The sequence below is a fragment of the Lucilia cuprina genome, chromosome 4, assembly GCF_022045245.1.
Source record: "Lucilia cuprina isolate Lc7/37 chromosome 4, ASM2204524v1, whole genome shotgun sequence".
NCBI lineage: Eukaryota > Metazoa > Arthropoda > Insecta > Diptera > Calliphoridae > Lucilia > Lucilia cuprina.
Window position 1 is genome coordinate 18,166,819 of NC_060952.1, and position 17,804 is coordinate 18,184,622.

At 29.5% G+C, this 17,804-nt stretch overlaps 2 protein-coding genes across 3 annotated transcripts in view; one reads left to right on the forward strand and one right to left on the reverse strand.

Annotated features, from left to right (window-relative positions):
• LOC111676115 (flocculation protein FLO11) overlaps nucleotides 1-17,804 on the forward strand; it is a 78,004-nt gene that overhangs the window by 42,665 nt on the left and 17,535 nt on the right. For both annotated transcript variants that reach the window (XM_046950186.1, XM_023437009.2), the window contains exon 3: nucleotides 1,370-1,585. In XM_046950186.1, the coding sequence (XP_046806142.1) occupies nucleotides 1,370-1,585 (216 nt within the window). The remainder of the gene's footprint in view (nucleotides 1-1,369; nucleotides 1,586-17,804) is intronic.
• LOC111676114 (neprilysin-4) lies at nucleotides 15,005-17,369 on the reverse strand. The gene has a single exon (XM_023437008.2). It carries the CDS (start codon nucleotides 17,339-17,341, stop codon nucleotides 15,278-15,280), a length of 2,064 nt encoding a protein of 687 aa, XP_023292776.2. The 5' UTR covers nucleotides 17,342-17,369; the 3' UTR covers nucleotides 15,005-15,277.

Consider the following 17,804-nt stretch of genomic DNA (forward strand, 5'->3'; position numbering starts at 1 on the left):
TCAGTTCTAGTTCAGTTCTAGTTCAGTTCTAGTTCAGTTCTAGTTCAGTTCTAGTTCAGTTCTAGTTCAGTTCTAGTTCAGTTCTAGTTCAGTTCTAGTTTCGTTCTTGTTCAGTTCTAGTTCCGTTCTAGTTCAGTTCTATTTCAGTTCTAGTCCAGTTCTTATTCGTTAATGTGCCATAATTGTTACGTTTCCGTAAAATATTAAGAAACAAAAGTACAAAAAGGTTGTACACCTTTTTTCACTTGGTCCTTCCTTCGAATCATCCGTTTAGCAATAATAAATTTATTTCCCTGTTTTATCCTCACCATTGTAATAACATTATTTATTGTTTACATTTTATACAAGAAAAAAAAAAGTAGTTCACCTTTTTATTAAGACTTAACATAAGGATACAAATAAAAATCGGAACTCAAAACTATAAAGCTTCCGTTTATAGCGTTTTTAATAAATCTAATAAAAAGGGAAGTAACTTAAGGAAATTGATAAGAAAATAAAATTTTGCATTTAAATATGAAAAAGCAGGTCACATTCTAAACTTTTATTGAAGCCTTAAGAAGGCAAACGAAAAATAAGAGAAAAAGTAAAAAAAATGTTTTACCTTTGACCTAAAATGTAACTAAAATTAAATAAATTATATTAACTAAAAATTTAAGTTTTCTTGTTTTAACTATAATATATTACAAGATTAAATATTAAACTCTACTTTATTTATTTTTAAAGCATTTACAAAATTTTTGTTACCAATATTATGCAAACAATTATTTAGCTTTTGGCATTTTTTTATATGACCCCCTCATACATATAAAGTAAAATTGAAACAACACTCACTGTCATTTTATAAGATATTTACAATGCCAATAGTAAAAAAAAGTATTTAAATGGAAAATTTAGGTAATTTACACTTCCTTTATGTTGCAGAAAAAAGAAAATAAAAAATGAATAAAAAACTGACTAACTAAAAAAAAAAACACTGAAGGGGATTGAACAATGCAAATAGAAAGGGAATGATTTAAAGACTCAGTAAACAAAATATGAAAATAACCTTAACCTTTAGATAAATATTTATAAAGGTCTACTTAGAATATATTTGTTTAAACAAAACTATGAACAACATAAAAAAAATAAAAGTAGAAAATGAAATTCATGAATTTATTTTTTTTTTTGTTTTACGAGCTTGACGATGTGACTGCCAGTGCGTATGTTGAATATTAAAATATTAAATATTAATAATTATTTCTTTTGGTGACTCAAGGTATATTTGACTTGTTAACACAACTTTTTATGTTTTTTCAGTTAATAATCATAAGCATAAGATTTTTGGTGTATGATTGTTATTATGATTCATTCTCTTTATTTCTCTTTGCAGCTATACCTATAGTATATATATTGGCCATTGTACCTGGTCTTATGCCCTGGGATAGTGGTTACCGTTTTCTTTCATTTTGCCACGTTTTTGGTTCGGTAGCACCCTGGTGTGGCAGCTTTGTTTATCATCTTTTTATGAATATTGAACGTGGCGAAAATGTCTACTATAGATTGTTGAAATTGGACATGGTGGGAATATGGGTTAGTCAGAGTTTTGGTAAGTTTAAATGAAAATTAATATAGTACTAACTTAAAACAGAACTAATTTTTCACTAGAATTGACTATACATTCCAGTGTAAACTATATGGAGTAAACTATAGAATAGACTAGACTATAGACTAGACTATAGACTATACTATAGACTAGACTATAGACTATACTATTGACTAGACTATAGATTATACTATAGACTAGACTATAGATTATACTATAGACTAGACTATAGACTATACTATAGACTAGACTATAGACTATACTATAGACTAGACTATAGACTAGACTATAGACTATACTATAGACTATATTATAGACTAGACTATAGACTAGACTATAGACTATACTATAGACTATACTATAGACTAGACTATAGACTATACTATAGACTATACTATAGACTAGACTATAGACTATACTATAGACTATACTATACACTAGACTATAGACTAGACTATAGACTAGACAATATACTATACTATAGAGTAGACAAGAGACTATACTATAGAATAGACTCTACTATATACTATACTATGGACTAGACTATAGACTATACTATAGACTAGACTATAGACTAGCCTATAGCCTGGTAGAAAACCTCCTCTCCGGGAATTTTTTTTACTATATTAAGAATTACGACTATAGTCGCAATAAAACCTTCATCACTTCAATTTTAACAAAATGTATAACCTTTGACCTTCAATATCTAAAATATGTAGCAGACAACTCATATTTGTGACCTTATTAACAGCTACTCAATAATATTATATTTAAAATATTTAAGTTTTTAAATTTCTTTAGACTTTTAATGACGTAACTTATAAAAGAAAATTCTATTATAAAAAAAGTTCTCATCATATTTTATTTTATGCATCAAAAACTTTTTTTGCAACATTAAAATAAATTTAATAATTTATAAGTGAGAGTTTTCAGAAGAACAAAATACTAAATAAATCAATCTTCTTTAGATTTTTGTTTTTGCTATACTTGTTGTTTAACTTTAATCCTCTAGCCAAATTTATCCTTTTAACTTGAAATACTGCAACATCAAACACATGTGTCCACACAATTTACTGCTGTCATTTAAATCGATTATGGTCAATTGATGCTCTTCTTGGTTTTATTTTTCTATAAATATTAAATAGAAAATAATTCAATAAAAAGCAATTTTAAATAAAACTGAGAAAAATAAACAGAAAACTTCAAAGTAAAATAGAAAACCAACTAGGTTGGGGGTCTCTTTAAATATTCATCAAATGACCAGTATTTTGTTTTATAAACCACTAAGTATTTCAATGTCATTTAAATAGGATGATAAATACTACGAAAATGTTTTTTCTTACAATTTGTGTTTGAGTGAGCTTAATCAAAGTATATTCTTGTATTTAAACCTCTATAACAGTTATTTGAATATTTTATGGATTGTTAACAACATTTCATTTAGAAGAATCAGCGGGTCACTATTTGTGATACTTGTAAAAATAAGATGAATATTGTCATCAGTAAAGAGACATTTTCATGCTAAGCAAGTGACAGGGCAACACTTATATTAAGCAAACTTATTTATTTGCCACCCATTGGTAGACAATATAAGTATGTATTGTGTAATGAGGATGACACAGGTTGCGTCAAAATTAAAGGACTAGTCTGAGGAACAGATTATTAACTATTAGTTTAGATCAATTGGTCGATTGCCTATTTAACTAGGCTATGGCCCTTTGTATTGACTAGTTTGTGGGTTAGACATTAAGTCAATAGACTATTAATTAGTTAATACACTAGTCCATTGCCTAGTCTATTGACCACTCTATGTAACCGGAAAATGGACTAGCGTTCTTTTGATCAGACAAGCGCATGTGTTAGTATATTGTCTTCTGATTGGTTAATGGACTCTTCTACAAACAGGTCTATTGATTCGTCTGTAGACAGCTCCATTGATCGGCCTATGTCTATTGACCTCTTTATGTACCATCTCATTGTCAGAACTTTATACTAATCTACGAATAAGACTGTAGACTGTTATGTTGTCTTACCTTTTGGCTATTCTATAAGCATGAATTATTTTCAGTATAAGTTACTTGATGTAATAGGATATAAAAGGTCTTTAAACTCTCCCGCAACCTACGTAACTTGTAATCATTATAACCTTAGTGCAGTAGATACACCCGACTACAAAAGTATCATAACATACCTTGTATACAAAACAACAACACTTTAGATGGATGGATGACATTTTATTAAAATGGCAGACATAAATCGATAAATGCCAGGATTATATAAATTAATGAATACCTTAAATACATTTTTTAATATTCGAATAACAAAAAAAAAAAAACGAATTGTAATACAAAATAGCAGCACTAAGTAGTATTTTAGTGGCCTCTAGTTGTTAATATACATTTATTTCACTCTCTTGTTGCTTTAACGTTTCAATGTTTAATCTCTGGTATAATTTGTTATTTCGATGACGATGATGATGATGATGTTTGACATAAACGTGCAGTTTTGTGAAAAAAAGAAATTAAAAATTAATTAGATACAATTTTATTTACATACATATATACAACAAAATGTAATGAAAGCAACTGTAAAAAAGGAAGAAATTTTTATTACAGTAAATGTAAAGGTAGAAATGTAGCATTTTAATAATGTAAAACACAACAAATATTAAAAATGTTAATTATTTTTTGCTACTTAATTTTACTTTTTAGTAATTAGACGGAATTTTTTGAGTAATTTAATGAAACTTTTTGATTTATAAATTTCTAAGCTAATAAATTTGTCTCCAAAAATTAAATTCGCTCTCACATTTTTTATGTACATAAGCATATATTTACTACATGTAAATAATGTCGATATTTATTATTTATAGAAAGAAAGTAAAACCAGAAAAATCCAGACTCAAAAATTGATTTATTTTAGCACTTTTTTGTGAAGTTATCACAGAATTCAAGCCCTTTTGCACTGGGGCCAATAGTTTAGCCAGAAAATGGACTATTATATTTTCACTCCAAAAATGATATTAATGAGAAACAAAAGTGATCACACATTTTCATTATTTTAGCCCTAAAGCCTATAGTTTAGTCAGAAAAAGGACTTTTATGTTTTCACTCAAAAATCGATTTTTGATGGCAAATAAAAGTGATCGCAGATTTTCATTACTTTTGTCCTAGGGCCTTTAGTTTATCCAGAAAATGGACTTTTATGTTTTCACTCAAAAATTGATTTTTGAAGGCAAATAGAAGTGATCACAGATTTTCATTATTTTAGGCCTAGGGCCTGCAGTTTAGTCAGAAAATGGACTTTAATGTTTTCACTCAAAAATCGATTTTTAATGGGAAATAAAAGTGATTACAGATTATTTTAGCCCTAGGGCCTACAGTTTAGCCAGAAAATGGGCTTTTATGTTTTCACTCAAAAATCGATTTTTAATAGGAAATAAAAGTGATCACAGATTTTCATTATATTAGCCCTAGGGCCAGAAAATGGACTTTTATGTTTTCACTCAAAAATCGATTTTTAATGGGAAATAAAAGTGATCACAGAGTGGTCACAGATTTTCACTATTTTAGCCCTAGAGCCTATAGTTTAGTCAGAAAATGGACTTTTATGTTTTCACTCAAAAATTGATTTTTAATGGGAAATAAAAGTGATCACAGATTTTCATTATTTTAGCCCTAGGGCCTATAGTTTAGCCAGAAAATGGACTTTTATATTTTCACTCAAAAATTGATTTTTAATGGGAAATAAAAGTGGTCACAGATTTTCATTATTTTAGCCCTAGGGGGTATAGTTTAGCCAGAAAATGGACTTTTATGTTTTCACTCAAAAATTGATTTTTAATGGGAAATAAAAGTGATCACAGATTTTCATTATTTTAGCCCTAGGGCCTATAGTTTAGCCAGAAAATGGACTTTTATGTTTTCACTCAAAAATTGATTTTTGATGGGAAATAAAAGTGATCACAGATTTTCATTATTTTAGCCCTAGCGCCTATAGTTTAGCCAGAAAATGGACTTTTATGTTTTTACTACTCTTATATTTTCACTCAAAAATTGATTTTTAATGGGAAATAAAAGTGATCACAGATTTTTATTATTTTAGCCCTAGCGCCTATAGTTTAGCCAGAAAATGGACTTAAATAAAAGTGATCACAGATTTTCATTATTTTAGCCCTAGTGCCTATAGTTTAGCCAGAAAATGGACTTTTATTTTTTTCACTCAAAAATTGATTTTTAATGGGAAATAAAAGTTATCACAGATTTTCATTATTTTAGCCCTAGGGCCTATAGTTTAGCCATAAAATGGACTTTTATGTTTTCACTCAAAAATCGATTTTTAATGGGAAATAAAAGTGATCACAGATTTTCATTATATTAGCCCTAGGGCCAGAAAATGGACTTTTATGTTTTCACTCAAAATCGATTTTTAATGGGAAATAAAAGTGATCACAGATTTTCATTATTTTAGCCCTAGGGCCTATAGTTTAGCCAGAAAATGGACTTTTATGTTTTTACTCAAAAATTGATTTTTGATGGGAAATAAAAGTGATCACAGATTTTCATTATTTTAGCCCTAGCGCCTATAGTTTAGCCAGAAAATGGACTTTTATATTTTCACTCAAAAATCGATTTTTAATGGGAAATAAAAGTGATCACAGATTTTTAGTATTTTAGCCCTAGGGCCTATAGTTTAGCCATAAAATGGACTTTTATGTTTTCACTCAAAAATCGATTTTTAATGGGAAATAAAAGTGATAACAGATTTTCATTATTTTAGCCCTAGGGCCTATAGTTTAGCCAGAAAATGGACTTTTATGTTTTCACTCAAAAATTGATTTTTGATGGGAAATAAAAGTGATCACAGATTTTCATTATTTTAGCCCTAGCGCCTATAGTTTAGCCAGAAAATGGACTTTAATGTTTTTACTCAAAAATTGATTTTTGATGATCAGAGATTTTCACTTTTTTAGCCCTAGGGCCTATAGTTTAGCCATAAAATGGACTTTTATGTTTTCACTCAAAAATCGATTTTTAATGGGAAATAAAAGTGATCACAGATTTTCCTAGGGCCTATAGTTTAGCCAGAAAATGAACTTTTATGTGTTCACTCAAAAATCGATTTTTAATGGGAAATAAAAGTGATCACAGATTTTCACTATTTTAGCCCTGGGTCTATAGTTTAGAAAGAAAATTGACTTTTATGTTTTCACTCAAAAATTGATTTTTAATTGGAAATAAAAGTGATCACAGATTTTCATTATTTTAGCCCTAGGGCCTATAGTTTAGTCAGAAAATGGACTTTTACGTTTTCACTCAAAAATCTATTTTTAATGGGAAATAAAAGTGATCACAGATTTTCATTATTTTAGCCCTAGGGCCTATAGTTTAGCCAGAAAATGAACTTTTAAGTTTTTACTCAAAAATTGATTTTGGTGATCAGAGATTTTCATTATTTTAGCCCTAGGGTCTATAGTTTAGTCCATTTTCTGACTTTTATGTTTTCACTCAAAAATCGATTTTTACTGGGAAATAAAAGTGATTACAGATTTTCATTATTTTAGCCCTAGGGTCTATAGTTTAGCCAGAAAATGGACTTTTATGTTTTCACTCAAAAATCAATTTTTAATGGGAAATTAAAGTGATCACAGATTTTCATTATTTTAGCCCTAGGGCCTATAGTTTTATATTTTCACTCAAAAATTGATTTTTAATGGGAAATAAAAGTGATCACAGATTTTTATTATTTTAGCTCTAGCGCCTATAGTTTAGCCAGAAAATGGACTTAAATAAAAGTGATCACAGATTTTCATTATTTTAGCCCTAGGGCCTATAGTTTAGCCAGAAAATGGACTTTTATTTTTTTCACTCAAAAATTGATTTTTAATGGGAAATAAAAGTTATCACAGACTTTCATTATTTTAGCCCTAGGGCCTATAGTTTAGCCATAAAATGGACTTTTATGTTTTCACTCAAAAATCGATTTTTAATGGGAAATAAAAGTGATCACAGATTTTCATTATTTTAGCCCTAGGGCCTATAGTTTAGCCATAAAATGGACTTTTATGTTTTCACTCAAAAATTGATTTTGAATGGGAAATAAAAGTGATCACAGACTTTCATTATTTTAGCCCTAGGGCCTATAGTTTAGCCAGAAAATGGACTTTTATGTTTTTACTCAAAAATTGATTTTTGATGATCAGAGATTTTCACTATTTTAGCCCTAGGGCCTATAGTTTAGCCAGAAAATGGACTTTTATATTTTCACTCAAAAATCGATTTTTAATGGGAAATAAAAGTGATAACAGATTTTCATTATTTTAGCCCTAGGGCCTATAGTTTAGCCAGAAAATGGACTTTTATGTTTTCACTCAAAAATTGATTTTTAATGGGAAATTAAAGTGATCACAGGTTTTCATTATTTTAGCCCTAGGGCCTATAGTTTAGCCAGAAAATGAACTTTTATATTTTCACTCAAAAATTGATTTTTAATGGGAAATAAAAGTGATCACAGATTTTCACTATTTTAGCCCTAGGGTCTATAGTTTAGCCAGAAAATGGACTTTTATTTTTTTCACTCAAAAATTGATTTTTAATGGGGAATAAAAGTGATCACAGATTTTCATTATTTTACACCTAGGGCCTATAGTTTAGCCAGAAAATGGACTTTTATGTTTTCACTCAAAATTCGATTTTTAATGGGAAATAAAAGTGATCACAGATTTTCATTATTTTAGCCCTAGGGCCTATAGTTTAGCCATAAAATGGACTTTTATGTTTTCACTCAAAAATGATTTTTGAATGGGAAATAAAAGTGATCACAGATTTTCATTATTTTAGCCCTAGGGCCTATAGTTTAGCCAGAAAATGGACTTTTATGTTTTTACTCAAAAATTGATTTTTAATGGGAAATAAAAGTGATCACAGATTTTCATTATTTTAGCCATAGGGCCTATAGTTTAGCCAGAAAATGGACTTTTATGTTTTCACTCAAAAATCAATTTTTAATGGGAAATTAAAGTGATCACAGATTTTCATTATTTTAGCCCTAGGGCCTATAGTTTAGCCAGAAAATGAACTTTTATATTTTCACTCAAAAATTGATTTTTAATGGGAAATAAAAGTGATCACAGATTTTCACTATTTTAGCCCTAGGATCTATAGTTTAGCCAGAAAATGGACTTTTGTTTTCACTCAAAAATTGATTTTTAATGGGGAATAAAAGTGATCACAGATTTTCATTATTTTAGACCTAGGGCCTACAGTTTAGCCAGAAAATGGACTTTTATGTTTTCACTCAAAAATTGATTTCTAATGGGAAATAAAATGATCACAGATTTTCATTATTTTAGCCCTAGGGCCTATAGTTTAGCCAGAAAAAGGACTTTTATGTTTTCACTCAAAAATCGATTTTTAATGGGAATTAAAAGTGATCACAGATTTTCATTATTTTAGCTCTAGGGCCTATAGTTTAGCCAGAAAAAGGACTTTTATGTTTTCACTCAAAAATCGATTTTTAATGGGAAATAAAAGTGATCACAGATTTTCATTATTTTAGCCCTAGGGCCTATAGTTAAGCCACAAAATGGACTTAAATAAAAGTGATCACAGATTTTCATTATTTTAGCCCTAGGGCCTATAGTTTAGCCAGAAAAAGGACTTTTATGTTTTCACTCAAAAATCGATTTTTAATGGGAAATAAAAGTGATCACAGATTTTCATTATTTTAGCCCTAGTGCCTATAGTTTAGCCAGAAAATGGACTTTTACGTTTTCACTCAAAAATCGATTTTTAATGGGAAATAAAAGTGATCACAGATTTTCATTATTTTATACCTACGGCGTATAGTTTAGCCAGAAAATGGACTTTTATGGTTTCACTCAAAAATTGATTTTTGATGGGAAATAAAAGTGATCACAGATTTTCATTATTTTAGCCCTAGCGCCTATAGTTTAGCCAGAAAATGGACTTAAATAAAAGTGATCACAGATTTTCATCATTTTATCCCTAGGGCCTATAGTTTAGCCAGAAAATAGACTTTTATGTTTTCACTCAAAAATTGATTTTTGATGGGAAATAAAAATGATCACAGATTTTCATTATTTTAGCCCTAGCGCCTATAGTTTAGCCAGAAAATGGACTATTATGTTTTCAGTCAAAAATCGATTTTTAATGGGAAATAAAAGTGAATACGGATTTTCATTATTTTAGCCCTAGGGCCTATAGTTTAGCCAGAAAATGGACTTTTATAATTTCACTCAAAAATCGATTTTTAATGGAAAATAAAAATGATAGTTTAGTCAGAAAATGGACTTTTATGTTTTCACTCAAAAATTGATTTTTGATGATCAGAGATTTTCACTATTTTAGCCCTAGGGCCTATAGTTTAGCCATAAAATGGACTTTTATGTTTTCACTCAAAAATCGATTTTTAATGGGAAATAAAAGTGATCACAGATTTTCATTATTTTAGCCCTAGGGCCTATAGTTTAGCCAGAAAATGGACTTTTATGTTTTCACTCAAAAATCGATTTTTAATGGGAAATAAAAGTGATCACAGATTTTCATTATTTTATACCTACGGCCTATAGTTTAGCCAGAAAATGGACTTTTATGTTTTCACTCAAAAATTGATTTTTTATGGGAAATAAAAGTGATCACAGATTTTCATTATTTTAGCCCTAGGGCCTATAGTTTAGCCAGAAAATGGAATTTTATGTTTTTACTACTTTTATATTTTCACTCAAAAATTGATTTTTAATGGGAAATAAAAGTGATCACAGATTTTTATTATTTTAGCCCTAGCGCCTATAGTTTAGCCAGAAAATGGACTTAAACAAAAGTGATCACAGATTTTCATTATTTTAGCCCTAGGGCCTATAGTTTAGCCAGAAAATGGACTTTTATTTTTTTCACTCAAAAATAGATTTTTAATGGGAAATAAAAGTGATCACAGATTTTCACTATTTTAGCCCTATGGTCTATAGTTTAGAAAGAAAATGGACTTTTATGTTTTCACTCAAAAATTGATTTTTAATGGGAAATAAAAGTGATCACAGATTTTCATTATTGTAGCCCTAGGGCCAGAAAATGGACTTTTATGTTTTCACTCAAAAATCGATTTTTAATGGGAAATAAAAGTGATCACAGATTTTCATTATTTTAGCCCTAGGGCCTATAGTTTAGCCAGAAAATGGACTTTTATGGTTTTACTCAAAAATTGATTTTGGTGATCAGAGATTTTCATTATTTTAGCCCTAGGGTCTATAGTTTAGCCAGAAAATGGACTTTTATGTTTTCACTTAAAAATCGATTTTTAATGGGAAATAGATTTTCAGATTTTCATTATTTTAGCCCTACAGCCTATAGTTTAGCCAGAAAATGGCCATTTATTTTTTCACTCAAAATTGATTTTTAATCTGAAATAAAAGTGATCACAGATTTTCATTATTTTAGCCCTAGGGCCTATAGTTTAGCCAGATAATGGACTTTTATGTTTTCAGTCAAAAATCGATTTTTAATGGAAATAAAAGTTATCACAGATTTTTATTATTTTAGCCCTAGCGCCTATAGTTTAGCCACAAAATGGACTTAAATAAACGTGATCACAGATTTTCATTATTTTAGCCCTAGGGCCTGTAGTTTAGCCAGAAAATGGTTTAGCCAGAAAATGGACTTTTATGTTTTCCCTCAAAATTCGATTTTTAATGGGAAATAGATTTTCAGATTTTCATTATTTTAGCCCTAGAGCCTATAGTTTAGTCAGTAAATGGACTTTTATGTTTTCACTCAAAAATTTATTTTTAATGGGAAATAAAAGTCATCACAGATTTTCACTATTTTAGCCCTAGGATCTATAGTTTAGCCAGAAAATGGACTTTTATGTTTTCACTCAAAAATCGATTTTTACTGGGATATAAAAGTGATCACAGATTTTCACTATTTTAGCCCTAGGGCTTATAGTTTAGCCAGAAAATTGACTTTTATGTTTTCACTCAAAAATCGATTTTTGATGGGAAATAAAAGTGATTACAGATTGTCATTATTTTAGCCCTAGCGCCTATAGTTTAGCCAGAAAATGGACTTTTATGTTTTTACTCAAAAATTTATTTTTAATGGGAAATAAAAGTGATCACAGATTTTCATTATTTTAGCCCTAGGGCCTATAGTTTAGCCAGAAAATGGACTTTTATGTTTTCACTCAAAAATTGATTTTTGATGGGAAATAAAAGTGATCACAGATTTTCATTATTTTAGCCCTAGCGCCTATAGTTTAGCCAGAAAATGGACTTTTATGTTTTCACTCAAAAATTGATTTTTAATGGGAAATAAAAGTAATCACAGATTTTTATTATTTTAGCCCTGGCGCCTATAGTTTAGCCAGAAAATGGACTTAAATAAAAGTGATCACAGATTTTCATTATTTTAGCCCTAGGGCCTATAGTTTAGCCAGAAAATGGACTTTTATGTTTTCACTCAAAAATCGATTTTTAATGGGAAATAAAAATGATCACAAATTTTCATTATTTTAGCCCTAGGGCCTATAGTTTAGCCAGAAAATGGACTTTTATGTTTTCACTCAAAAATCAATTTTTAATGGGAAATTAAAGTGATCACAGATTTTCATTATTTTAGCCCTAGGGCCTATAGTCTAGCCAGAAAATGGACTTTTGTGTTTTCACTCAAAAATTGATTTTTGATGATCAGAGATTTTCACTATTTTAGCCCTAGGGCCTATAGTTTAGCCAGAAAATGGACTTTTATGTTTTCACTCAAAAATCGATTTTAAATGGGAAATAAAAATGATCACAGATTTTCATTATTTTAGCCCTATGGCCTATAGTTTAGCCAGAAAATGGACTTTTATGTATTCACTCAAAAATCGATTTTTAATGGGAAATAATAGTGATCACAGATTTTCATTATTTTAGCCATAGGGCCTATAGTTTAGCCAGAAAATGGACTTTTATGTTTTCACTCAAAAATCGATTTTTAATGGGAAATAAAAGTGATCACAGATTTTCATTATTTTAGCCCTAGGGCCTATAGTTTAGCCAGAAAATGGACTTTTATGTTTTCACTTAAAAATTGATTTTAATGGGAAATAAAAGTGATCACAGATTTTCACTATTTTAGCCCTAGGATCTATAGTTTCGCCAGAAAATGGAATTTTATGTTTTCACTCAAAATCGATTTTTAATGGGAAATAAAAGTGATCACAGATTTTCATTATTTTAGCCCTAGGGCCTGTAATTTAGTTAGAAAATGGACTTTTATGTTTTTACTCAAAAATTGATTTTTGATGGAAATAAAAGTGATCACAGATTTTCATTACTTTTGTCCAATGGTCTTTAGTTTAGTCAGAAAAAGCCCTAGGGCCTATAGTTTAGCCAGAAAATGGACTTTTATGTTTTCACTCAAAAATCGATTTTTAATGGGAAATAAAAGTGATCACAGATTATTAGTTTTGTCTTAGGGCCTTTAGCTTAGTCAGAAAATGGACTTTTATGTTTTCAATTAAAAAATTGATTTTTAATGGGAAATAAAAGTGATAACAGATTTTTATTATTTTATCCCTAGGGCCTATAGTTTAGCCAGAAAATGGACTTTTATGTTTTTACTCAAAAATTTATTTTTAACTGGAAATAGAAGTGGTCACAGAATTCAAGCCTTTTTGCCTAGGTCCTCTAGTTTAGCCAGAAAATGGACTTTTATGTTTTCACTCAAAAATTGTTTTATGATCGGAAATAAAAGTGATCACAGATTTTTAATATTTTAGCGATAGGGCCTGTAGTTTAGTCAGAAAATAGACGTTTATGTTTTCACTCAAAAATTTATTTTTAATGGGAAATAGAAATTATCACTGATTTTCATTATTTTATTCCTAGGGCCTATAGTTTAGTCAGAAAATTTATTTTTATGATTTCACATAAAAATTGATTTTTGATTGGAAATAAAAGTGATAACATATTTTCATTATTTTAGCCCCAGTTTACGTAGAAAATAAACTTTTATGAAATTCACAGAATTTAAGCATTTTTCCCTAGGACCTTTAGTTTATTACGTTTTCTCTCATAAGTAGGTGTTTGATGAGAAATCTGGCTTTAGTTTAGCCAGAAAATACACAGATTTTAATTATTTTAGCCCTGGGCCTCTAGATTAGCCAGATAATTGACTTTTTTGTTTTCACTCAAAAATTTATACATATTTGAGGGAAATAACATAATTTTTATTACATCATATATACATAGTACGAATACGATTTTTTTACATTATTTTATGTAAATAACATACGTCATACGTAAAATAATATTTAAGTTAAATTTTTATGTAAATTTCATCCATTATTCTTGAAGTGTTATTTTTTTCTTTTGACATTTTCTGTCATATTCTTGTCAGATTATAATGTGTTATTTACACTTACATGCTAATAATTTGATTATAGAAAAAAACTTCCTTTCATTTTTTATTGGCTCACTTAATATTTGAATAAGAAAAATTAACAACATTATTTATAATGTTGTTAATCTAAAACTGTCAAATATTTACGTTGTTGTTTTATATCAAATTATCTTGTTCACTTGCATATAAAATGGCTAATAAATATTTTAAATGACGTAAATTAATCATATAAAGCATATCTATGATTTTATATGTAAAGATGAGTCAGTAATACCCATGCAGTACGATGTACTCGTTTTTTTCTGCAATTTTGGGTGACACTGAATTAGATAGTGGCAGAAACACAAGTGACTCTTTGGATACAGTAACCATTTGAACTCAGTATAATGTTAAATTTGTTCTTACTAGATTACGTGACAACAATATAGTAACAATCGACTTTTCCATCATTCTTTTCTGGGAAAAAAAATGTAGTAAACTAAATTCACTAATAATTTACGAAATTTACCTGATAGTAACAACGAACTACAGGGATTTATATTGGAACAGTACGACTACTAACAAATATAAGAAAATTCAAAAATTTACTACCTTTCTTTTTTTGAAAATACTTTATGAACTGACCAACTGCTTAAAGATTGATGAACTCCTTAACTAAAAACTTAATTTATTATCCTCAAGGATTTTGGATAACATGTGAAGTCATAAGATAAAGGTTATTCCTTTGTATTACTAAGAATACAGCAAACATAAGACGATTTATACTTTATTTAAGACATTTCACACAAATATACTCTTAAAGGATTATTAGGAGATTAAAATACAAATGTGTTAACAAAAAAGAAAGTTCTTAAGGCATAAAATTTAGGTAAAGTTTAAATTACTTAAAAGGATATTTTTTAAAACACACATTTAAGAAAATAAAACCATCTCAAAAAATGTACAACACTAACAAAATATTATGTAAAACTTTTATATAAAAAAGTAAGTTTATCCCATTCGAAAATCAAACAATTATGTATGTAATTTAATGAAAATACTTTAAATTATCTTTTTACTTAATTTTGTCCAACAATAAGTATAATATTTTTATAATTTTGTATATTTTATATATACAATTTTACACTTAAATAACAACAATAGGAACTATTCAACGATATAACAAAGTAAAACAATTAACCTTGTAATTGCAACACATTCTTGACTTCATCCAGTTGAACTAAAATAAATCGACTTCCTTCCTCTTTCCTGCCCTCAATAACCAAATATAAAAGTATATTTTTTTATTATTTGATCAATAAATAATACATTTTCTATGTGGATGCATTTGTGAGCCTAGTTGACATTCAAATGTCTCGGCGAATGCATCGAAATTGGCAAACATAGCACGTACACGAACTTCTTCGGGTGGATGAACATCGGTGGTGGCAACAATATGATGCCAAATTCTATTGATATCTGTGCACCATATTTGAGCCGAACTAATGAAAAACAATTGACGAGCATTTATTTTGTCCATGTGAGGCAGATGCTCCGGTGTGTGATGATGTTTACTTAACCACATCTCGTAGGCAGCATAAGCAATACGTATGCCAACATTATCGGCAATATTTTCTCCCTGAGCCTGGGATTTTGGCAGTAGTTTGCCACCAAATTTATGCTGACCATATTGTTGACGTAGACATTCTTTGCGTGTGGCAAAGACCGCACTGGCATTACGATCCCACCAATTGTTTAAATTACCTTTAGCATCGTATTTACGTATGGTGTCATCGAAACCATGGGCCATTTCATGAGCTATAATGTAGCCCACTGTGCCATATTTCAAAGCCTTTGGATAGACATCATCCCACAGATAGCGTGGTTGCAAAAAGGCTACTGGCAGTATAACACGATTATATTCCGCCGCATAGGCTGGTGTGAAACTAAGCATTTCATGTTCTTCCAACTTGGGTGGCTCCTGCAATTTCATTCTGAAATTTTGTCCCTTCAGCAGTAAAACATTTTGTAAATTCTCAAAAAAGTCTCCAGAAGAAATGGTCAAAGAACTGAATTCCTTTTGGAAGTCCACACCCACATAACCATTTATTTCAAATTGCATGGCTGATAACTTTTCCAAAGCCTTGTCTTTAGTTTTCTCCAGCATCCAATCGGAGGAGGAAGACTGTAGTATATCCTCAAAAGCTAATTTCAATTGTTGCCACATAGATTTTACCTCTTCAATAACTTCTGGTTGTTGGCTAAGAAGCTGTTTATAGATGAGATGATCCAAATACTTAATAAAATGTTTCTTGGTGATTTCCACACATTTTTCTTTTTGTTTCTCCAAGTTCTTTTGTGCCTCTAAACGAAAATCTTGTATTAATTCCCACATTATATAATTAGCTACCACATTAGGCGGTGTTTCCAAGATCAAAATGCGCAAATTTCGTATATAGTTTTCCACATATTCGTAGACCGGTAAACGGTAGTCGTAACCCAACCAGGTTTTAACAAAATGTGTAAAATTAATGGCGGGACCATAGTTCTCTGTCATTTCCTCCAGCAATCTTAAGCGGGTTTTATCTTCCATACCAAGACCCTCTAGCGGATCTACCATTCCAGAAGCTAATTTATGTGCAAAATCAGTTACCTCTTGGGAAACTAATAATGCTTGTGTAGGTGTTAAACCCAATACTGACTGCATTTCCATTTGCCACATAAGCGATAAACGAGTGTAATATTCCTTTGATTTGCCAGTTATAAGATCATCTAATTGTCCTATATATAAGCGATTTATTTCATTATTAGTTAGATCGGCATTAATATCTACGCCCAATATTATTTTCCGTCCATATTTACGCAAAATCTGGCCTATAGCTTCCAACCAATCAAATTCACTCTCCTTCCAAGCGGAACCCTTCAAAGCCGGCATACCCCCAAACTCTTCCATTATGCTCAAGAGATTCTCGCGATAGTTATGTTGCTTTTGACCGCTTTGCAAACAAGACTCGTAAAAATACTTGACTTTGATATCAGTTTCTATGTCATGCGAAGTTTTAGCACCATCCAAAATGTAAAACAATTTACGATCATATGCTTTGGACAAAACACTGAATATACCCGTTTTGGGTTCATTAATGGCGGGATTAATTTTAGCCCAATTACCACAGGCATATTGATAAAAATCTTTACAAGCATCCACTTCTGGTTTCATATAGTTTCGCATTTCGGCCGATTTCGACAAACGCATTATTTGACGGCCTGCTGGCGTATTAAATTTTGTGGCATTATAATTAATTGCCGTGGCGTTAATTTCAATTAAAACAAAGAATTGTAAAGAAATATAAATTAAAAATTTATTCGAAAATCGTTTCATGTTACAATCACTTCTTTGTAGTGTACCAAACCCGTCTATATAAAAATCTAAACTAAACTAGAAAGAAAGTTTTCATCTTTCTAAGAGTATTTTTCACAAAATATCAGGTCAAAGGTTATCTATGTTTTTTTAGAAACATGGGAATAGTCTTATATTTTTTTTTTAAACACATATACAAATACAAAATATAATTTCAATACTGTATTTTCGAAATTAATCTTTATAATTGAATTAATACGTCATTGTCAATGCCAATGACGATTTACTCATTGTTACTCATTTGTTTATTTTGAATTTTAGGAAATAAAATTGAAATTAGTGATAGTGGGTATATCAAGATCATGAATAATCGTTTTAATAAAATTGAGAAATAAATGAAATAAAACGTTCTTAGATGAGAGTTTGCTGAGAAATGTGTAGTATAACAGTCAGTTTTTTAATAAAAATATTTATGTTACATATT